The sequence below is a fragment of the Syngnathus leptorhynchus genome, chromosome 3 (genome assembly GCF_054491065.1).
Source record: "Syngnathus leptorhynchus isolate UIUO chromosome 3, UIUO_Slep, whole genome shotgun sequence".
NCBI lineage: Eukaryota > Metazoa > Chordata > Actinopteri > Syngnathiformes > Syngnathidae > Syngnathus > Syngnathus leptorhynchus.
Window position 1 is genome coordinate 1,347,356 of NC_141197.1, and position 24,449 is coordinate 1,371,804.

At 38.9% G+C, this 24,449-nt stretch overlaps 2 protein-coding genes across 2 annotated transcripts in view; one reads left to right on the forward strand and one right to left on the reverse strand.

Moving 5' to 3' along the window:
• Positions 1-17,963, reverse strand: part of iqgap1 (IQ motif containing GTPase activating protein 1) — a 34,107-nt gene extending 16,144 nt beyond the window's left edge. The window contains exons 1-11 of the mRNA XM_085907945.1: positions 17,609-17,963; positions 16,606-16,708; positions 5,848-6,004; positions 4,444-4,521; positions 3,250-3,326; positions 2,198-2,265; positions 1,694-1,807; positions 1,029-1,207; positions 439-526; positions 175-332; positions 12-96 (exon numbers count right to left, since the gene is read on the reverse strand). Of these exons, the coding sequence (XP_085764071.1) occupies positions 12-96; positions 175-332; positions 439-526; positions 1,029-1,207; positions 1,694-1,807; positions 2,198-2,265; positions 3,250-3,326; positions 4,444-4,521; positions 5,848-6,004; positions 16,606-16,708; positions 17,609-17,654 (1,153 nt within the window). The 5' untranslated portion in view covers positions 17,655-17,963. The remainder of the gene's footprint in view (positions 1-11; positions 97-174; positions 333-438; positions 527-1,028; positions 1,208-1,693; positions 1,808-2,197; positions 2,266-3,249; positions 3,327-4,443; positions 4,522-5,847; positions 6,005-16,605; positions 16,709-17,608) is intronic.
• A 3,721-nt stretch (positions 17,964-21,684) lies between these two features.
• On the forward strand, positions 21,685-23,795 carry cartl (cocaine- and amphetamine-regulated transcript-like). Its single transcript, XM_085907666.1, has 3 exons — positions 21,685-21,824; positions 22,709-22,783; positions 23,214-23,795. The coding sequence occupies exons 1-3, from the start codon at positions 21,687-21,689 to the stop codon at positions 23,319-23,321; spliced, it is 321 nt and encodes a 106-aa protein (XP_085763792.1). The 5' UTR covers positions 21,685-21,686; the 3' UTR covers positions 23,322-23,795.
• The last annotated feature ends 654 nt before the right edge of the window (positions 23,796-24,449 follow it).

The following is a 24,449-nucleotide window of genomic DNA, read 5'->3' on the forward strand; positions in this document are numbered from 1 at the left end:
GGTGCACATACTCTTTATGTAGCTTTCTGCTAAGTCATTCGCCCCGTCCACACTGGCCTGCAGCTCATCCTTAGTCAGCGCTTGGCCTGGAGATGCCTAATGTGAAAGATGTCTATGAGATTACATTAGTAAAAAAAAGACAAAGAATTTCAATCGTCACAACATGCATCCTACTAGTTCTTTGTTCTCTCTGTCAGCCAGGAGTTGTTTCAGGTACCAGGGTTTGTTATGGGCCAGCAGGTTCTGAATGCCCATGCCCATTAATGCCTCATATAACTTGTTCTCATCCCCACTCAACAAAGCCTGTTCAGCAGCACTTAAGGCATTATTCACTATTGGGAGAGAGAGGAAAAAAAAAGACATTCACATTTGACAACAGAACTTGTTGTACAGAACTTTCACAACAAGGAACTTGTTGAGTCCAGACTAATTACTCACCATTAACTTTGTTAACATTGCCCTGGATTTCAGCCTGGGTGAGAAGCTCATCGTAGATATCTCTCTCAGCATCAATATTTTCCATTTGCTGTTTGACCAGAAACAAACATTCAGTGTGTCTGAATACATGTAATTAAACTCCAGTACTATATTTGTATAACCTTAAATATGGCTCGGATTTGCTGTTATGACAAAAGAATATAAACAAACAGTTTATGGGCAAAAACAAAGTCAAAGTGGTAGAGCATTTATCATATTAATCATTGACTTGCATGCACTTCTTTGGTTCGATGTACGCCCTTCAGAATTGGTCAAATGAACCTTTTTTCCCTGAAACATTATGCACCTCACATTAATTTCTGCAGTTAGAGACAAAAATTTAAAAGAGGTCATCATGGGTTGCACGCAAGACAATAAATGTTACATTTCATGTTGTCAAGATGCTTTGTGTGTTGCCTCAGGCTACTTGACATTCAACTATATGTTTATCCTCAATCACTTTTTATTCTCTCGGGAAAAAAGAGCTTCAGGTCACCATTCATATCAAGCCAAGTGAAACATCTGCACATCATTAACCACACACATCTTACCCGTTTGCGCGAACTGGCCACCTTCTCCCCTTTGGCCTGGTATAATGTTTGATGATACTGGCGGGCAGAGTTGCGGTCCAGGCTGACCAGCATGGCATTGGGGTTTTGCATGGCGGCCATTGTGCCCTCTGGGACACCCTGGTCGATAGCCTCGTTGATGGCGATCACAGCAGCATGTACTGAGGGCAAAAAGGGACGCCTGGTAAGAAAGTGGCTCGCATGAATCAGAAAAGGGCTTTCATCTAATTTGGTTTATTAAAGATCATAAATATAAATAACAAATATTATTGATCAGTACTCTCTTTTTCAATATGGCCTCTAAAAACAAAAAAAAAACAACACTGCACAATTCTTTCTGCACTGTCATCGCATTCACATCACTATTGCTGTCTTTAATGGCTTTCCTCCGGGCACACAATAAAACTAATGACCCTTAGGAATGCAATAACTGAAGTATATTACAGCAAATATCCTGCTTATGTATTTTGTTGTCATAGAAAGGCAGTCAATGAATGTTAAAAAAACAATAGGATTAAATCAGATCAGGCCACAAATGAGGGTAGGAAATATCTTCTTTCAATACATAAGTAAACTGAGGCGATAATGGCATTCATGGGGTTAATGGGGAACACCCCCCCCCCCCCTGACATCTGAGCAACTCTCACATGCAGCTTCATCTACTGAGAGCTCATTGGCCAGGATTCCACCAATCTTGCTGAAGGCGGGCATCTGGATCCCATACTTTTCCAGCTCACTCTTCATGTTGTTGATCTCCTCCTCTGGGAAAGAGTAGACACAGCAGAAGTAAGAGACCATGACGGTAGGGAAAAGAGGGAGGCAAAAGCACATGGGCCCTGCTAGGGAGCTGGGAGACTTAGAAGACAGACTGTCTCTGGCTTATATGTGGCATTCTGCCTCTGGCTTTGGGACGGAGCAAAGCAGTAAGTCCACACACAGGAAAAAGCACTCACAATTACTAATGATTTTCACATATCCAGAAGCTCCTGCACACTACAGTTGGCTGGAAAACATTCAACCCTAACCTTGCACTTTTGGTCTCAAGCACAGTGTGCAGATACATTCAACATATGCATGTTAACTTTGTCAATGTGGCTAAGTTCACAGAATCACAGACAAAAGGAGGCTTGTTTGCAGGTTCACAGTCTTACCGGTGAAGTCTACTTTCCCATAGAGATCCTGGATCTGCGGCGCAAGGCCCAGCTTAAACAGGTACAGGCTGTAAAAGAAGGATGAAAGGTTAAAATAGTGTCTACAGGACTTAGTATCTTTTCATTTTTTGTATTACAAAAACATGGAGAACAGCCGCCATCTCCTTACTATGGCAACATGGTTTTGTGATCTGATCTATATTACTCATGTGGTAGCGATAACGTAATTGTTTCATGCATTGGTTGTACAAACTCTTTGACACACTTAATAATGAGACAATATTTATTACTGAGCATGAAGACTAGTATGCAATAATTGCATGTTAGATCGCAATTTAAATTTTAAAGGACACATGTCATGGAAAATTGACTTTTTTTTGCTTTTAAAATCCATCCAGGAGTGTAGAAAAGTGTAATATAGGTGCTGAGGAGATACTTTTATGATCGCTATTTTTTACTCTGTTCAGATTTCTCAGTTTTCTATGACTTTTTTTTTCCATCTCAACATCACATCCGTTGAGGCAGGACAAACCAAACAAGGTAATGGGTGTTGCCAAACGAAAATCCAAGTCATAAATATGGCGGATTCGCAATTTTTTTTTTTTTGGGCCAATGCAAATCTTTTGGTAGAGAAAAGAAACACTGATTACCGAATAATTAGCCGATTCATTTATAGTTTATTGCATATAGTTAATTAGGTGTGATTGTGAACGGGTGTTTTTCTGTCTTAATTTAAAAAGTATGTATTGCATAAAATACAATTTTACTTCTCCAATGCATTTAAATGGGTATCACATCCTGTGTAAAAAAATTTTTTTAAAAAAATGTCCTTTTCAGTTACCAGAATGCATTGCATGGCGCAATGCATTTAAATAATTAAGTTGAGGACATTTGTGCTTGTCGTGTGTGTTTTGTATTACCAGTAATAGAATGTGTATCATATTTAACTCATTTGTTCATTTTAGGCCCTATTCCGAATGCTTGTGCCCCACTGCCTAACTGATCGATCAGACATGAACTTGAAATAGCAACTGCATTCAGAAACTGAGTACCTTAGTGCATGTATGCAGTAAATGCAACGTGGCATGTTCTTTCTGTCATATATGTCTGTTGTCTCAGGGTAGAAGATCTGAAACAACAAAAACAATCCATGCTGTAGTAAAATTATAAAAGCACGTCAACATCATGCAGGAGGCAGATTTTAATATGTTCAGAGTCATTTGATGAGCATGTTACAGAACAATTGAAATTAAAAATGAGAATAATAGACCATTTGGTGTATTGCTCAAGTGTACTTCAACAGAAGGGGTACTGCTACTGGTCACAAAGGAACAGTTACCAAAGCTTAAAACCATCTAAGTGTCAATAGCTATATGTGATACCATGCATCCATTTTCAGAACCACTTTATTCTCACGATGGACATGGGTGTGCTGGAGCCTATCCTAGCGGTGTGTTTGGGAAGTTGGTGGGGCACATCCTGATCTGGCCGCCAGACCAATCGCAGGGCACACGGACAAACAAACATCCATCCACACTCACAATCACATCTACAGAAAATTTGGAGTGCTCAATCGGCCTACCATGCATGTTTTGGGAAAAAGGGAGGAACCCCACGCAGGCATGAGAACAACAACTCCACACAGGAAGGTCAAAGTCCGGAATCAAACCTACGACATCTGCACTGTGAGACGGGAATGCCAAGGAGTGCGCTGATATGCGATACTAGTTATCAAAATATTACTAATAGTTTTAATTGTTCTTCAGAATATGACATTTGACCAAATCTCTGCTCATCGAAGTGTGAAGGACCAATGTATTTTTGGAGGCTGCAATCCAATGCATAATTGTACAAGCATAAAAAGCTTAACTACCAAACTTCATGGGTACCTCCGCAATGGCACAACTTCTCTGGACCACATTATTCAGCTCAATACAAGACATTAAAAAAAGAAACATTCTGAGAGATTTTCACATCTTTAAGTGTGTTTGTCTTCTGTTCGGTTTTCTTTGGTACTAAGTAGTTCATGCTAGTAAAAAGGTGCTAGGCTATATTATTATTATTATTTAGTCATTAGAAATTTGTCCTGCTATTGCATGGCAATTAGTTCAGTCCAGGATGCACTGCTAAGATGCTAATGGTGGTACAGCAAAAAAACGTGTTTTTCATTCAGTCAACTAAATATCTGTTGCATAATTTGAGGTGGAATTTGTATAGGTAACACAGAAATATATTGCCATGCTCACCTTTGGAAGGCCTTTCTCAGACATGGCATTGAGCCACTGGATGACATTATCAGTGTGTCTGAAATGGAGCCCTGTAGCCTGTGAGAGACGGAGGGGAAAAGAAAAGAGTTGGGATTATAATGATAATCAGAAACGGCATTGTCAAAGGCATTTTCAACAGTTTATTTCAATCAATATGTTGTCAAATCAACACATGCAGGTGGGGACTGCTCAATAGAAGCAATTTGTGGAATAAATATGAAATTGACCAAATTTGGTCAGAGGAGGTTTGTAGGCAAAAGGTCATAAAAACCTTCAAGAACAATTAGGGCAGGTTCAACAATACTTGCATGTTCATTCATAGGAGTAAGAGCAAAAGTTCAGCATCATTACATGACTCATGGCTTTAATCACTTTTCTGCATACAGCATTCAGCATCTTGATGATGAATTATTTATGCTGCATTGCCATACTCTCTGGAAATGTTTCAGCGTGATGAACAAACTTTGATGTATCATACCCTTGATAACAGGAACAATATTTGGTAACCTATTCAGTGTGTATGTTATTTATTGAAACAGTTTAGGTTACAAACGGACTTAGTGGACCAATTAAGTTTGTAACTTGAATATTCACTGTACAAAATATCATAGTGGTCCCTATATTAAGTCAAATTCTTCAGAACTACGCAGCTGATATATTGCTATATGTATCCTAAATGACACCAGTTATATTAAAGTGTTGTGTCACTGTCCAAAAGAAATGAATGACTTGTCGAACCAACATTTCTTTTGGCGTTTGTGTTTTGGTCTTCTGACTGGGCTCCTTCCAAAGAGCATCAAACTGCTGCAGCTCATTCAGAACACTGCAGCTCATGCTACTGGTCTATAAATCACGGTTTGGGTCCTGAATACAGTCAAGAAATGGTGTTGGAACACAAGCCTCTTTGGTCAATTAGAGGAGCCGCTGACCTCACAGCAAACATGGTAGCATAATTTAGCTGTTCTGCAGCACACAACACACCAATGGAACAAGTTGCCAACAGAAGTGAAGTCAGCCCCAAGTGTGAATGCTTTTACATCCAGGTTTAAAACCATGCTCTTTTTCCATACAAACGATTAAAGTATTTCAAAGCATTTTTAAAATCATGTTCGCTTGCACTGTACGTTCTGTTAGTAATTTTAGGAAGTTACTTTTATTCCTTTACTTTGGTTTTCAATGTCTTGAAAGCCTTTGTTTTGTAAATGCTTTTGAATGATGTTCTTTCATTTGTGTGAAGCACATTTGAGTTTGCTTGTGTAGAAAAATGTAAATAAAGGTGTTTTGAATCGTCTGCCAGTCGATTATTTTCTGCATGTAAAACTGGTTAGGGTCAGGGTGAACATATGAATACCAAATTTGCTGAAATACAAAAGTTGCCATCACCTTATAACGAGTCTGCTCACGATCATAGATCTTCTTAAGGGAGACGGTGCGTGGGGCAAAGAAGTTGCCAAGTTTGGCCAGATAAACTCCATTCCGCAGACCCTCCTCCAGCTCAGTGGTTGGAGGTAACTCTTCATCCAAACAGGCCTCCATCCATCTGCAAGTTCAACATTAGATCCACGTCAGTCATTTCTTTTAGAGTGTCTGTTTGACTTAATTATTTTTATCACAAATGATTCAATGACATGTTTAGCCAGAAGAAAAAAAACACAAGTTCCACAAAGATCGTTACATTCTCCGTTGAAGCCGAGATGCCTTTTTATTGAAATTCATAGCTCATTCCATTCCAAAAACGCCTTCATTTTAACACAAATAACCCAGTCCGGTTTAGCCTCTCAAATAGAGTTCCCAGCATTCCTCATATGTCACATTTCATTTCTTTTAGGTCATAATGTGAAACTACATTCTTGCCCCGTGTTAGGCCTTAGCCATCAGGGAGACCTGCTGAGCTCTGCTACATGGATCCTCCTGTGGTGTGACTGAATTCCACAAACTCATGTCTTCAGCGCCTGGTAACTGTTGAACAAACGGGTAGTGTAGCTAAATGTACTTCCTTTAAGCAGAAGAAATGCATTTTAGCTTAAGAGAATACGCTTGTAAATATTTCTATTAATGTGTTTGCATGTAACTTATGTGGATTGCAGTACTTTTAAAAGAAGCTTTAACATATAATTGTATTGGCATATTTTTTATTTGAACATGAAGAATCTCTGGGTTCACAAGTCACCTGCTTTGACAGGTTTGTTTGGCGTGGCAACATATCGTTCCATTCAAATGAGTGTGATGAAATCAAGTAGTTACGTAAACAAGCTGAAACATGTAAATGGTGTTATGTTGGTCTATGACTAAAACAGATTAAGAAAATTTGTATTGGTGACTCAGCAGTTCACCTTGGTCCTTTGGAGCGTTGAAGTGACATTCAGCACAAATTGCTGATTCAATGTCTTTTTTTTTTTTTTTTTAGACAAGCTTGCAGTGAGTTAAAAGGCACTAATTACTTTTCCCACACTATACTAACACTTGAGAAACTGTAATCAAGCGTTTCAATGACAAAGTTGAAAGCTTAAGGAATTATCGATACAGTCATTTTTTGCAACTCTGTGTTGAAGTGGAAGACATGGCGGATGTCAAATGCCTGTCTTAAACAGGTTCTGCTTAGCTCAGCTTTACTTGCTTCACTTTTTTAGTCTTTGGTTTGCCTTTTAGCGCAGAGAACTGCAAAAAATGTGCTACATTGAATAGATCTTCCGGAACAAGCCAGTTATGACAAACGAGAACAATGGAGAAGAACGATGGTCATGGCATATCTTTGTTAACCACACTCAGGAGACTCATTTTAGCCAAGAGGTCAAGAAAGGTTTCTCGAACTAAATACAAAACTATAAGTGCTCTAAAAGAAGGGCAAAAAAACCCGACCGTCGAAATAAATCTGAAGAATTATTTCAGGAAATACTTATTGAACAAAATAATGAGACGACTTGGCCATCCAAAGCATTACACCATGTCTAGTTTTGGTGATCAAGACAAATTAGCATTGCTTGCTTTGTCGGCTGCACATGAAAGGGTTGTGTTAAGCCTGTCAGGAGACAGATACGATACAATGTTGTACCGTCAAAATAAGATTAGCGGCAAGGAAGAAACTATGTTGTACCGTTAAAATAAGATTATTGGCAAGGAATAAAGGACATTCAAATTGGTCACAGGAAAGTCCTCTAATCACACAAAAAAACAAGATTCCAAACTTCTTAGCCAAGGTAAAATTCACATTTAGACTTTCGTACATTACTCCTGTCACCGATGCTCAATTTAAATTATTTACATTAAGACCTTCTTGTATCAGATCTGATTAGGAAAGCCTTGAGATTATCTTGGCTGGCAAGGAAACTCAGAGTGAGCGCAGACAGAGTGAGGTCACACTTGGCCTTTTAGAAATAGGCACATGCAGTCTCACTGTTTTCATGCTGCTAAGAAAACACTCCCACTCTTCCACAACTGAGGTCTTTGTCAAGCAACGTCATGGTTGGAACCTTTTTATAATCACATCGACACTTCACGCTTACCTATTTACGAAACCGGAGCTATGTGTACGTTCCTTGGTGACTTACTCTATTTGAGTCGAGTAACAATCCTAAAATGTTGTTCTCTTACACTTTAAATCATTTGAGATACTTGGATGCTTTGCAGCCAGCGCCCTCTCAGCTGAAACAACTTCTATCTAAGGATGTTGGGACACAGGCTTTCTATTGAAGTTGGGGTGGCTGTCCCGTAGTGCCAAGGCGAGGCCTGCCAGACAGGAACAAACTCCCCCTTTCACTATGCACTGGAGCAGTGAAAGGCCCCATGAAGACTAATGGCTCCTTTATCAGGCGACACACCCTTTCCAGCCTCACACAAACACAGACACACCCACCTCTAAATCTGGAAGTCAGCAGCTATAATTGAGATCTTTTTTCAACAAAAGTGGAAAGTAGCCAAAATTCATTTGAAGTTTTAATTAGTAACATGCAAGGAATAGTACACAAAACAGTAGTTCAAACTTTTGAAGAGTCTAAAACATCTGTTGCCAGTGTCTCAACAAGAACACTATTTTGGTACTGTTAAATGTCTCTCTTTTCTCTTTTACTGAGTTAGCATGCCATTTATTTAGCATTTAGCCCACAGTGTTTGACAGATCTGGGACTAATGGTGTTTTGGTATGTCTAGTCAAGTCATAAAAATGTATTTTTTTATGTTCTATGTGCCCCCAATATTCTAAACACATTATTGTGATGAATACTGTGTCTGTGGAATATGAATTAAGCAGAAAAATCCACTCTTTTCATCCATTTCTGGGGACTTCCATTTTGTATCGTACTGCCACTTGGAGTAAACGGAAAATGGCATCACAGTGCCTAAGGGCTCAGCTTGCAAATGTCACATGACCAAAACTTGAAAATGGGTGTGCTATGATGGTCGTTACCTGCGCACTTATGCACTGTGATGTCATTTTCAGTCGATAGCAAGTGGCAAAAAAAAGGGTGAATTTATTGGAATATCGTGTCTAGACTACTGAAGGTGCATGTATAGTACTGTATTTTCTGAACTCTAAGTCAGTTTTTTTCTTATTTTGGCCGGGGGTGTGACTTAAATTCAGGAGTGACTTATATGGGAAATTATTAACACATTATTACTTGATCATTAACACATTACTTACTTACTTACTTACTTACTTACTAGTAGTATATATCACTTCACATTTTCAGACTAAACGGCATGAGGGCGCTCTAGGCCTCTAGAATTGGAACTGCAACTGACGAGTCTGAATCCATGCACTGATTTCCGGAGTCAGCAGAGTTGTTTATATGTGACACATAAGACAAAGATTTCGATGGATTTAATAAGTGACACGGATGGTTCGATAAACGTATTTATTATTTACAGGTATTTGTATGTATAGTTTATATATAATTATATAGGCCTGTGGAATAATTGGAACCGCAACTGAAGAGTCTGATGTCAGTGCCGCATGTACTTCCGGAGTCAGCAGCGGCTTTGTTTACACAGAGGACGAAGATTTCGATGTATTTAATGATTTGTAGTGACATGGATGGTTTGATAAACTTGTTATTTATGTTATAGTTATTTGAATAACTGTTAATGTGTTACATCAGGCACATTCTCAGTTCCTCGTTTGTGTTTATGTAACGTTAGCATACCGTATCGTTTAGCCTGTTGTTGCCTATTCATGTCTGTACTCGATGTTGTATTTTGTCAAATAAAGTTCCCCCAAAAATGCGACTTGTACTCCAGTGCCACTTACATATGTTTTTTTTTCTTTATTGTGCATTTTATGGCTGGTGCGACATACTCCGGAGCGATTTAAAATACAGGACTCCATATTCATAATAGCTGTACAATTTCTTCCTCAATTTAGAACAGTTCCCTAGTGTCTAATTAATAACAGGTCTCTGTCAACACACACAAAGGATAATAAATTACACCACACTTGCATCTCTATCGTCAACATGAGGAGTTGGGCATATCGGTACTCCGAGTTGTCAAATTAGCAACTTTGGCATCAATTTGTAGAGAGGTTTACACAAATGACAATTGCAAGGAAACTCAAAAGCCAAAACAATCCTAATATTCTTCCACATGACATCAAAGTGGGTCCAGAAAATGAATACAATGGAAAGGAATGATCATATCTTCCTTCTGTGCTGCAGTAGGAAACTGGAGTTTTGCTGAGGTCACAGGTCAGTCTCATAGGAAGAGCCCTGCAACTGACCACTGTCTCTCCAGGAAGAGATCAGCGCTACCTCCGCCCACGGGTGTGGAAATGCATCCTCTGTCCTACAGCACAATTTACATCCACATGACACCTGGAGTGACCTTGTTGACTTCACATCCGCACAAGCATCCTTATTCACTAACTGTGCACACAAAGGGCTTAAAGGTTAATTGATATTTAAGTTAATCATTTTTTAAACATTATGGGGCCTTATTAACAGACCAGCCTGGCAAGATGAGTTATGGCTGTGAAGTGCTATTCTTTTGTTTATTGCAGGAGGCCCCCAAATGGGCTCAGCGGTTCCATTGTTTAGAAAGCAGTGTGGCCTATATACAAACAATGAAAGTATGTGAACTGACAACATACCAGCCAATATATTTCATTAAAAAAAAAGCTTAGACGATTAACAAAAAAGTAGCGATTATTTCTTTTGTCTATTCTCTGTGATTGTCGTTATGGACATTAATTTGATCTTTAACAACTCCCTATTACAAGACAACATCCTAAACCCAAACCAGTGAGCTAATTTTAAAATAACATGGACAAAATCTTCATTTAAACTTGGAATGCCACAAATTTTGACTTCTTTCGTAGAGCCTCATTCTTTCCTGTTCACTCTCAACTATCTTCATTTCACTTGGGGAAGGAAGCAGCCAGTTACATAGTTTGGATCTTTTATGATTGTAACTAAAGGGTTTTATGGTGGGTAGTGTACATCCTGATTAAGAAAAGTACAAGTAGAAGATGTTTGCCTTTGTAAGAGGCATGCTGTGACATTGCTCACAAAAATAATGAGTCCGCAGTATTTCAGCGATTTCCATCGGCTGCTGAGGCCACCAGAGCGTAAATACCAGCTGGATACAAATTTGAAAAGCTGTAAAAACAGAAACCTAAGTGGCCCTGAGGGTTGGAGTCAGGTAGACCTGCTAGTCAGATGAAAATGGGGAGAAGGGGACGACTGGTGGTGGTGTGGGGGGTAACTGAGACAGCAGTTTCAGCAGACTGGCAAGTTGCATCACCAGGTTCAAACACAATGACTTTCTCCAGGTTGTCATCCAAGCCAGGAGTGAAACTCTCAGCCTTCTCAAGTTGTGCAACCAGCCAAAAATCTCAAATGACGCCATTCTTGCCTTGACAGGGGAGCCTGTGTATCTAAATGTGCGACTATTCTGCTAGGGCTCAACAACATTAATCTACAATACTTCTCTTTTACTGTCCTATTTTACTTTAATATTTGAAATGTTTTCTTTGGGGGTTTTTTTTGGACACCTAGCTCTCTGTCAATGTAATCCACGATGGACATAGTAATAGTATACTTCACTCACCGCTTAATCAAATTAGAAATATGGCTTTGGGAAGGACGTGCTCATTCATCCAGTGCGAGTGTGATAACTGAACAAATATTAGCGGGATTATTACCAGACTTAATGTGTGTTTTAGGTTGAACAATTAGTTACAAAATTATTTGCTCAAAAACTATCCATCCATAAATCCATCCATCCATTTTCGGAACCGCTCTGTCACCAAGGGCAGATCCTATCACAAAATACAATTTTTGTTTTGTTTTGTGTGTGCGTGTGTCAAGTGTAGTGTAGTAGTGTCGTGCGTGTGTATATGTGTGTGTGTGTGTGTGTGTGTGTGTGTGTGTGTGTGTGTATATATATATATATATATATATATATATATATATATATATATATATATATATATATATATATATATATATATATATATATATATATATATATATATATATATATATATATATATAATGTGTGTGTGTGTGTTGCTCTGGTGTTGCATAATGTGCAGCAGCAATTCACAAGAGTATTTGCACAGTTTAAAAACAGGAAATTACAAGTAAATGAGCTGATCTTGAGGAAGGAACTGGGTTTGTATTGCATTGGAGGCTCACAGCGAGAACACATGGCGCTTCCTTAAAAATGTAGTTTTGTGTAAACAAAGTCTATCAGGATGCTACTGCATCATAGCAAATGCCATGATCCAATCACTTGTTAAGGAGAGTCGGCAGCCAGCTGACAACGCTTTTGGAAATTGACATTTATATCAAGCTGCAAAAGAGGTATCATCTAAAACAACATTTATCTGTGCATGCTGGATTAGAGAGAATATACGTGTTTCCTGTTACCTTAACCTGTTAAACAGGAGTTTACAGGAACATTGTGATGGGATTGTTTGATACAACAGCAAGATTCCAAAACACCTCTTTCTTGTTACCTCATTTTATTCCCACTCTCATGAACATGCTCCGTACATACAAGTTACATTCAGTAAGTACTGACTATGAAGTGTTGTAACTCCATGGTAAGTTAAAGCAACAGTTAGAAATGTAACTGTTTTATTCTGTTTTGCTCCAGGCCATCCATTTAGTTGTCAAGTGAAGTGAACTTCCAGTGGCTATTACAAGTCAACAATTGCAAAAATGCACTACTTTCAGCTAAACCGCACAAGAATGTATTTGTCCAGAGGGTAAAATATGAAGTTGCTAAATTCATGGTAAATGCTAACAAAGTACGACAGGCTATAGACAAGAAAAAATATTTGTTTCCATTTCTGTCAAACTCTTTTTTTTTTTGCTTCAAACATCTGACCTTCAAATCTGATTTCAAGCAGAATCAGTCGTCACCTGACTTAACAAATGTAGAAACTACATAGAAAATGTGGTGACGACTGTTGCAAGATAAGGAAAGCCTTTTTCTCCACTGTCTGCTCTCAAACCAACATTTCTGACTTTTTCTGGTGAGGGGTTGTTCTGTCAGTAAAATACTGTCAACTAAAGTTGCTTATGCTCAGTGGCCTAGTAGTAGAGTGTCCGCCCTGAGACTGGAAGGTTGTGGGTTCAAACCAAAGACTATAAAAATGGAACCCATTGCCTCCCTGCTTGGCACTGAGCATTAAGAGTTGGAATTGGGGGGTTAGATCACCAAATGATTCCCGAGCGCGGCGCCGCTGCTGCTCACTGCTCCCCTCTCCCCCAGGGGATGGATGGATCCAAAATCACATGGGGATGGGTTCAATGCAGAGGACAAATTTCACCACACCCAGATGTGTGTGTGACGATGATCATTGGGACTTAACAGACAACTGTCAACGATGAAACCCGCTGCAATGTACAGGCCAAATTCTTTGGATTCTTTAGCCATGTTTTAAGTCACTTGCAACACACATACCAGGCTGGAAAAACACATGTAAACAAAAAATACAAGCTGTCTTAAAACTCACATAAATCAAGTTGATAACTTAATATAAAATAACTAATCACAGTTGCTATTGACACAGGTCAAAGAAGTAGAAATTATTGGCCAGTGAGTGTAAATACGTTTTTAGGCAACATTCGAATGGCTGACTTTAATGTAAGAGGGTTTTTTTAATTGTTGTAGTTTGCAGTGGTGTCAAACTGCACCATACTAAGAGCTATATTTGCACTCCTATGTAACTAAACTAGGTAAACAAAACATTAGCTATCTGTGATACAGAGGTGTTGTACACTACTGCAAACTACACTCGCATAAATACACAATCTGTGGAATGAATATAAATTGATACATTTTTCAAAACGCAGAACTATCAATTCCTCATTAGCATATGCAAGCGCTCATAATGTTGTTCATCTGCATATTTACTCAAGAATTTCCTCAAACCACACGCATATTCTGTGTGAGCATTAATTAAAGAACTATAACAATCAAAGTCAGGTATGAATAATATTGGCAATCCCAAATTTTTCTCATTAATCATGTTCCCATAAGGTGAGTGTCACACATTAGCTGTCATGGAAAATAAGCTGTAACAATACATCTATTTACAAAACACCTCTTAAGAGAAAATGGCATCAGAGCTGTTGAGAGATCAACAGAGAGGCTAGCAATTGTGACGTGTCCAATCGACCGACATTCACTTCAAATACTACAAGTTTAACCAATATAAACCATTTGTTGAAGAACAAGCTTCTTCCCCACTGGTTGCATTAAACAAGGTCTAAAATGAATACTGTAGTTTGCACAGTACATAAGAGAAGTCATTTACATAAATGTGGAGCTGTGTGTATTTGTCATTTTAGCCTGCACACGCCGATAAATAATCATTTTTAAAGTAAAACAAAAACCACACGCAAGCTATGCAATGATGTACACCACAAACAGAATTATGTCATGTGACAGGACAAATGTCAAACTAAATACAAACCAAGTAAAAATGTGTTCACGACAGTTGAAGTCATTAACTTAACATCTTAATTCAAGCCACGAAGGATTCCTCTGCTCCAATAAATACACGTCAGATGTAATGTTGCTATAAAGAAAAGTGTCACACTGCATTCCTTCAGCTCAAATGGTAAGTGTGCTCACACACCCTGCTGTGCACCTGCGAGACGAATTCCCTTCATTCCACAACTGGTCAACCACGATCCAGCTGACAGCACAGCACGCAGGTGCCACACCAACATGAGCAGCTTGTTAAAATCAATCCAGCGTGACTTCATACTTTTGAAGGATTCTTTCTATCGTGGTGACATAAATGATTATTAACTGAGGAGAAAGATGCAAATACGAAATCAGGGAAAAATCAAGCATTTGAAAAAGTCAGCTTGCAAACTCAAGAAGGGGCCTTTTTGGCTCCACAATGGTCCACATTATTGTGACACTATGTTGAACAAGTACCACCATTATTATTGATTGATTGATTGTTGATGATGACCAAAGATGATGATAATAATAACAATAATAACAATAATAATAATAATAATAATAATAATAATAATAATACATTGTATTCGTATTGTACTGGTCGTAAAATTAACTTCTACGAAAATAGAAGCAACAAAACTTAAGCTAAAACAGAAGGGAAACAAAAAATCTGTAAGGATGAAAAAAAACAAGAGAAGAGTCAGAAGTACAAAAGTCGTAAAAGCAACAAAAGCAGAGTGTCCTTCCTGAACAGAAAACTTTTGAGTCCATTTTTAAGTGTCAACAGTTGCAAATAATAATAATAATACATAATTGATGACACCACTATTGCAAAACACATTTTCTTTAACAATTTAAGGAATTTAAGAGTCAAGCATGATAAAACCTAACACAGAAAAAGTCTAAAGTAATATATTTATATTTTTATTTACATAAATAAACACACCCAATGAAAAACAACCTATCAGAGATAGGTGTGCGGTGTCACTCCTTTGCCAATCAAAACCAATCATTTTATAATAACACTATTTTGAACAAGTCAAAAATTACGCTTGTGCACATCAATGAGAGGTGCAGTTTTGGGCAGAACAATTTTATGACCCAAAATTTCAAATGGTACGTCATTAGAGACATTTAAATTGAGATGTTCCACTGTATGCAGTGAGACAGCTGGGAAAACATTTAAAAGAATCATCTGAAAGAGAATGTGTGCATAACAGACAAACTCTTCCAAAGTGACGTGTTGATTTCTGAAAAGAAAATCTGTCATAGTGTGGTCTGGCACGTGTGGGTATGTGACGGAAAAGCCATGTCACTGAAAACTTGGTATGACATTTTAAAAACTTTCTTCTCTGGCGAATGCCACACATTACTTGTATGCTGATTGTTTGTTTTACACTATAAAAAGCTCGTAACGTTCGCATATCACTCAAACATTCCAGAACACAACGACTGGATGATGCATGCAGAGTTGATGGTTACAAACTAACATTTAACTATTTTGAATGAAAGCTTTTACTTTTGCAGCAACGCCAATTTCAGTACTCACTCCGGAACCTGTTGCCATAACAACGGCCTGTTTCTGTGGCAACAGTGGTAAATACAAAAATCAACGGGGGACTGAGTCACTTCCTGCCTCATACAATCCTTCCTCTTTTAAATCTGTGAGCCTGCTGGCGCCCCAGTCTACCCGAGCAGCAGCAAAAGCAAACATATTCAGCTGTTAACACGCTCTCGTGAATATGTGTGGGCAAACAAAGGAGCAGACCTCACCTGCAATGCCATAAACTCCAACAGCTTTTTAAGTATACAGTATTAAACCATCAGCCCAAAATTCTCTTCTATATCCAGATACAGTCATGTTGGAGAATTTTACCAGACAAGGAATAGATAAGGACAAAGAATGAAAAGCACTCTTGCGAGTTTCACATAGCAAAGTTACGAGTTATTCATGGCGCGTTGTGCTAGTTGTGTCAAGCTAGTTGTGACCTGCTCCAAGTGCATGAATGGGCCAGTACTAGACACTGAGTGACATGTTTTGTGAATAATCAAGTCCTACCGATGAATGAGATCATGAACCACAAGGTCCAATTCCAAATTTAAACAATATCCTAGCAATACGGCATTCAAGGCCATGCTGATTCTCAAGTTATAACAAAGTTAGTTGTCAGTTATGACGAATTGCACCGCTGATCAATGGATCGGACCTCTTCTAGCGCTCACCTTTTCGCTTCTTCGAGATGACAGAGATACTCATAGGCCATGTTCTGTTGTCGCCTCTCATCCATCTCCTCCGCCGTGAGTCGCTCCACTCCATCCAAGACAGCTGGAGCATGAGTGGGATATGAAAAGATGTGTTAAAAACAAAAAGATTTGCATTTGTTGGGTGGCAGGATACATCATGAAAATAACCTGCGGTGAATTTTATTGCCCACTTTCCACATAGCTTGCTGGCTTCTCTATAGTTCCTTACACTGAAGGAATTCACAAAGGAAGCCAAGCTCGTTTATTTGTTATCTGTGTGGCTTCTTCACGCAATTGATTTCTAGACTGTCTGATATGGGTTTGCTTTTGTGGTTATTTACACACTGAAAAATAAAACAATGCAGTGGATGTTTCTAGGCTAATTCCCGTGAGGGTACAGGGCACAGTAGTGTTTCATAATTGTGGGGAGAGATCGTTTAGAAGGGGGGGGGGGGGGGGGGGGAAGATACAAGACCCCCTTGGAATTCTCTGATCATAGGTAGCCCAGAATGGCAACACAGGCTACATCAGCAGAAGATAGATCCTGCTATCAAAAACAACTGGCAAAGTTGTATGAACATAATGACGCCTTATGTACTTTTCATGCTCTAGTGTAAACTGCAAACTTCTTCTTTCTCGGATCATTGACACATTACCTGTAGATTTTATATGAACTAATGAACTTGCCAAAGAGCTGTTCATGTTTTTTTACTGGAAAATAATAGCAGGCAAGATAGTTGAGCAGAGAACAGTAGTGTGTGGTGTGCAAAGGAGAAAAGACAGATTAGTGAACGAAAACGCGGAAGTGTGAATTAGGCTGAAACCACGCTTCCAGGACTCTTGCGTGAGCTCTTCATATAAATCAGACACTTTTCTCTCGTCTTCGTTGCTTTGCGGCTTTCATGCTGCTTGCGTGCAACGTACAGAAAAGGCGCCAGTCTGGCATCCTCCCTAAAAAAAGCAAGCAAGAAGGAAAACTTACAGCCATATCTCGGCCGCAGCCCGTCTGTCTCGTCTGAAGTTGACATCCTCCTCTCTTGACAAACGTCCACCTTCTGTACTCCGAGATTCACTTCAAACTCGACTTACCGCCAAACTACGGGATCGAAAAGTTAATTAAAGCAAAAGAAAAGCGGCAAGGACCTTTCGGCCCTCTTGTTACTTCACTGCACACTTGGAGTTGAAACTTTTTTTCCTTCTTCTTCTCCTTCAAACCTCACTTGTGTCACTGGGTGTGTTCTTCCTAATCCAAAAGTATGCGTTTCAGGAAACGGAGTAGTGAAAACTCTCCTACGGGCGATACCTGACGGCGCAGCGACTCCTGCTGTCTGTTGTCAAGTCCTACTCAAAGAAAGTGCCACTATCGGCAGAACAAAAACTTCTTCTATTTTGCTGAATTATTATTCGACTGTCAAATATATCAAATTAATTATTTCTCTTTGATATTCAAAGCACTTTAGGATTTCTCAACTTCAAAGCCATTTGAGCATTCAAAGACATCAAAGCCATTTGAGTATTCATATGAAAATGAAAGATATCCAAGCATTGAGTTTTCAATTCTCCAAACATTCATCATCTTGGAATGTGCAGAAAAGATGGAGTCGCTGGATGGAGACAACCCACACGAGCATAGAAACACGTACACGCGACTTCTAGGCAGCTGTGTTTCGTAATGCCTCTTAATTATTCATTTTCACTCAAGTTGTCTTACTCTGATTCTAGCTTCTGTTTTTTGTTCAAGGATCTTGTGACAACTGGTGAACAGTCGACCTTCTGACTGGGGGGCAGCCTGGAACTACACCGTAGTCTCTCATCTGCTTCTCTGTTTCACTGGGTCTACATATTACACCTGTCACTGTAAAAATAATTAAATACAAATACGACATAAATACTTTCACTAGCACACAATACCATACTGTTTTATTCATTTGGATTTTATTCAAATAAAATACGACAAACGTAATGTTTTTCTTGACAAGAAATATTTCATTTCAGCCATTCAGCTTTATCACTCAAATGTCCATCAATACTGCCTGTCCTCATTGGGGTCACGGATGAACTGGAGCAAATCCCAGTTGACTTTGGGCAAGACAAATTATTCATCCAACCGCTGGCCGCTCAACACGGGGCACATAGAGGAAAAAAAAATCCTTCACATTCCTGTAAATTTGGAGTCTTCAATTACATGCATGTGGGGAATGTGTTGGGAAGTAACGTTGATTTTTATCTTTCTTTTTTAAAATTTAAGACTAGTATTCTTTTTTTTGTGGCTTTTTGTTTAAAGCATCAAATAAGAATTTCTGCCTGTTTGCAACCAAATTCGATTGTGTATAAAATTCAAAACATTGTAATTTTAATGGCACCTGACATTAGTTGTTTTACAGATTTGCTACAGAATACCGATTTCTCTCTCTCACAAGAGGTTGATTTCTTGTAACCAGTTATTGATGGTCGCAATTAGGACGGAGGCTAATGTGATTGGTGGCATGTCAAGCAAGACCTAGTGAGAAATTTACTGCTGTCACTGTCCCTAAGGGCCAAAACAATCACACAAAACCAATCTTTGTAGGACCTGTAATATCACACAGAAGCTTTAAAAACAGGAGGCGGTCTCATCATCTTATTTCATGATAAGGGAGTCAAAACAGCCTAGACATACTTTACATTTTATAAAATTGCGACCGCCACCCACCCACCCACTCACACACACACACACACACACACACACACACACACACACACACACACACACACACACAGATACACACACGTAAAAAAAACGGCATGTCACTGTTGAAAGCAAATTAATAATTGGATGAATAAAAATGTCCTTCTACTAAACCAAAACAAAACTGAGGTCACTGTTTTGACAATACAGGGGTTTGCCGTCAGTAAACACTTAGCTTGCCTGTGGCCACATCTTCATTTTTGTGTCAGGGCAATGCTAGTTTATTGTGTTTGGGACTGTGTTGTGCCTCGCTGGGTGTTCCGACGGACGGAGCTGCCATGCCCCCGGCGCATCTTGCAATCTATTAGCAAAAAGTAGACTTTTTGGTAAAATTCAAAGTTCGAATGATAATCGTCACACACACACACACACACACACACACACACACACACACACACACACACACACACACACACACCTGGGTGTGGTGAAATGTGTCCTCTGCATTGAACCCATCCCCATGTGATTTTGGATCCATCCCCTGGGGGAGAGCAGCAGTGGCGCCATGCTCGGGAATCATTTGGTGATCTAACCCCCCAATTCCAACTCTTAATGCTGAGTGCCAAGCAGGGAGGCAATGGGTTCCATTTTTATAGTCTTTGGTATGAGCCCACAACCTTCCAGTCTCAGGGCAGACACTCTACCACTAAGCCACTGAGCTAGTCTAGAAGTGGGTCTAAGTAGTAGCGCAGGTCGAGTGATTATGGGGGTTTTGTTCGAGACAGCACTTCATGGACATCTGTCATCTTATTTTATTCATAAACATGACAACAACGTGCAACAATCCATCAGAAGCATTGTAGAAATCAATTTATTGAGCAAATTATTATCAGTATTATCGTAAAATTATTTTTATAGTTCTCCCAGTGACCGCCCAGCACAACTATGGAGGGTCTGCAATTGTCTACACCACATTCACGGACCCCAGAGAGTCAAATTATGCATTCACAATGTCAAGCACTTTGTGCGCTTCGTCCACCCAGGCGGAATGAGGGGAGCTGCTTTGATTGGCCGGAAGTAGACTGACTTCCATGCCCTTTCCACCCACTCTAGTCAAGTAAAATGTCAACAGAAGAATGTCTCGTTGAGTAGACATCCGATTTCTTGAGCGCCGCAACTTTCTCTTTGCATTCAAGACATGTTAGGGTGTACCTGTGCTGAGCAAAACCACATTCCGACACCTGATTTTCTTGGTTGTGTTGTTTCTCTTCATGGCAGGTTTTGGAAAAAGACATTGATAAGATATTGTTACCTTTGACTTGGGGTATTTCCGTGTCCTGTGCAAGTTGAGCATACAACACGGTCTAATGCATTTTTCTTTCTTTTGGTATTTTCTTAGAAGGGCACAGGTAGAAACATGCATTTGCATCGTTGTGAAAGTGAGCACAGCCTATTTACCTCCTGATCAATGAAAGCGGCTCCAACAGTCTTTGACATTGTGGAAGCAGAAATAGTAATAATAATTGGTGGAACCTGTCTCGTACGGGACTGCAAGCAGACCACATGTTGCCTCAGCCGAGAGGAGTTTTATGATAAATGCAATAAAGATGATGATGATGCATCCAATGAATTGATTTCTCCATTGATTCAGAGGTTTAATGCACGCTGTTGTCATGTGAATGAAGTACGATGATGTCCGCCATACATATCTGCAGAGTACAGAATCTGTATGCCTCCACTCTGGAGTTAAAAATCAGTCTCTAGTGTAAATAGAAAACGTTGTCAAGTATGTATATATGTGACCGATTTGTAAAATATGTGGGCTGCAAATGGCCAAGAGCCCGTGACGTTTTAAAGGATTTAAAAAAATCATCAATAATTAAAAAAAATAAAATAATTTCATGACTTTGGTTTTAAATGTCTTTTCCGTTTGTGGATGTTGTATTTTATTTAAATGTGCTGCATAAAAAAGCTGACTTGCCTTGGTTAATAAAGCATCATCACCATCATCATCATCATCATCATCATCATCTCAATAACAACACAATTAAAACGTGTATTTGAATGTGTTAACCACAGTAACAATTATTATAATATACAAATGTGTCAATGGTGATGAAGATGTGATCAGATGATGACAGCATAATATGGTCAAATCCTGACGCCTCCTGATAACATCCACCCCATCCATAGCAGGCCTAAATTGCGAGAACTTCTGCCTGCCGCAGTGGCCTTTTGGGCGGGGCCACGAGTCTGTATAAGAGGGCAGAATTCATCCGACCGTTGGACATTTTCACGTCAACCTGTTCCCGACTTGTCCGCCTTCACTTGTCCCGCCCCCTTTCTCAGTGCGACCTCGGCGCTCCTCCGTGCACCAAGCGGGACCAGAACCATGGAGAGTTCCGCTGTTCTCCGCGCGCTGCTGATGGTGAGCCTGCTCGTCCTCTTGTGTCACGGCCAGACGTCCCAGGAAGTGTCTGTTGAGGACATGGAAGGGGACAGAGGCGAACCAGGAACGGACCGAGACTTGGTCAGTGTAGCTACAGTTTTATATAACTATAATGTCTCCATTTTGTTTGAGTGTTGAGTGATGTGAATTTTGGAATGTTGTCTTTTGAAAAGAGAAGAAACGGATTTTCTGCCATACCTCAAGTTGTGTACACATATTTTTAATATACAAAATATCACATGGCAAAAAATTACAAATACTCTTTCTTAGTGCATATCCAGTGCTCAAAACTACTCAAGTACATTGAATATTTCCATGATGATATTCATTTTCAAAATGTACAAACCAATAACAAAACATTATATCTGGAATAGCAAGTAATGATTTTTTTTCTGTATTCTCTCTAACATAAATTCATACAATCACTTCTTTGCCACTTTGTCATTTTTCAGCCATAAAAAAGTTCCTCCACATTGAAACCAGTTATAAATACGCTTTCTCACTGCATGAATATTCTGTGCTCAAAATTTACGTTTGCACTGTAAATAGATTTCAATGATGACAATAATTTATATGAAAAAAAATGCAAATGAGCAATCACTAATATTTCTTCATCACCATTTCGGACACAAGTTTTTACAATAATTGTTCTTTGTCATAAAGAAATCCCTACAACTTGTAATGCCATGATTAATTTTCCTATGTATGCCCACAACCCTCGTGAGGAAAAGAGATTCAGAAGATGGCTGGATAAAAAAAATATATGTATCTAGATTTCAATTTTAAATGCTGCACAAACTACTTGGGGGATTCATTTTGAATTTTATTCCTCACATTGTGTGACAGGCTGAGGTTAAGAGGTGTCTGTATGACAAGACAGACAACTTTATTTTGACCCTTCTCCCACATATACTCACCCAATGATCTGTTCTGTTCTGTTCTGTTCTGGTGTTTTTGCTGAGCAGGTCGAAGCACTTGATGTTTTGCTGGGCAGGATGCGTAATCGGATTTCCACAGAAAAGAGAGGCAGTATCCCGGTGGTAAGGCAATGTATTGACAAATATATGCAAATGAGCCCATGATACAAATCCACTGTGTTTTCTGTAATAAAATGTCGAGTCCAATGCAGCCACCAGTCAATGCTCATTTAGTGTGATGTGTTTCATTCACTGTTGCTAATTAAAGCTGTGAGTTGCCAGCCTAATTAAAAGATAAAGTAAACAGACTGTCTGAGCTTAGTAGTTACAGAGCAAGTTAGATTGCTTTTCACACCAAATTTGCTAAGATGGAAGGAAAAAAAGTTGTCTTCAGTTCTCTTCAAACAAATACGAACAAAACAGAATTTCAAATCAAGCAGATAAAGAATTGAATCAATCCAATGAAACCTGTGAAAGTTTACATATTGAAAATTTGGAGTTGATTTGATATATGCGTGTGCGTGTTTTATTGTTATCTGTGTTATACCCTTAGTGTGGGATGGGCGACCGGTGTGCCATGAAGTTCGGGCCACGAATCGGAAAGCTCTGCGACTGCAGCAGAGGAGCCAATTGCAATTCCTACCTGCTCAAGTGCATCTGAATCATTTGCATTATGAAAGTTATGTCTGCAGGAATGTGCACATTTTCAAAATCACAAATCTTCATTCTGTTGTAGGCCCTCATTAACTGTACGTTATGCATTGTGGTTGTCTTCATGTTGGATGTCCAGCATGAGTTGATAGTGTGTAGCATGTACACAAGTGTTTCACATTCAGTAAACATGTATTGACATTTTGAATTTAAGGTTGAATTTTATTTGGACAGAAGTTCAAAGGATAATGAATAATACGCACATACACACAAACATAAATGGACTTAAATATAATCTTAAGAATTATTCAACTGAATATTACTGTGGTTTGTATAATACACATGGAAGTGTACTTATCTGGAAGGTGATCCCTCAGCACATACAGAAAAAGGATGATATTAGCCCTTGCATGCATCACAGTCCTCACATTGACACAGTTTAGTTATGCGCACACAGGCAAACAGCATCATTCTTCTTGTTGTTCCTATCTGACAATTGTAATCATTTACAAAAAATGAATAAAAAAAAAGAAAAACAATTAGTTTGTAGCATGGTGTCATAAATTCTCATTCACTGTGCTGAGCAAATCAACTTGCACTTGACTGCATACTGCAAAAAAATGGGAAGAAATTGTTTTTCCACTCAGAAATTGATTTTATAAGGAGGGTTTATGAAGTCTACTAGTTTAAATAAATGAATAAATAAATAAATACATAAATAAATGCATAAATAAATAAATAAATGCATAAATGCATAAATAAATAAATAAATAAATAAATAAATAAATAAATAAATAAATAAATAAATTCTGTCTGGTTCTGGGAAAGCCATAGACTGCATGTTTTGTGTCTCCTCTTACTCCAACACACTTGAGTCAAATGATCAATAAGTTCCATAGGAACCGGAAACCATCCTAGAATGTTCACTAGTTAATTCCAGCACATATAAGGACAAATATTCACACTTATGATAAAATGATCCACCAGCAGGAACTGAAATTGCTGAGCTGAACCTGCTCTGACATGACTCAGACTGAATTTGCACTGCTTGGACATGATTCAGGAGCGTGAAACGCTACCTTTGGTGCTTAATATTAAACAACCACCTGTAATTAAAGGTAAGAAATTAAAAAGTGAC

Bases quoted from the DNA above. Each gene is read 5' to 3' on its own strand.
- cartl (XM_085907666.1), top strand. From the start codon at position 21,687: ATGGAGAGTTCCGCTGTTCTCCGCGCGCTGCTGATGGTGAGCCTGCTC. The intron at 21,825-22,708 runs GTCAGTGTAGCT...TTTGCTGAGCAG, and splicing joins CAGGAACGGACCGAGACTTG to GTCGAAGCACTTGATGTTTT. The intron at 22,784-23,213 runs GTAAGGCAATGT...TTATACCCTTAG, and splicing joins AGAGAGGCAGTATCCCGGTG to TGTGGGATGGGCGACCGGTG.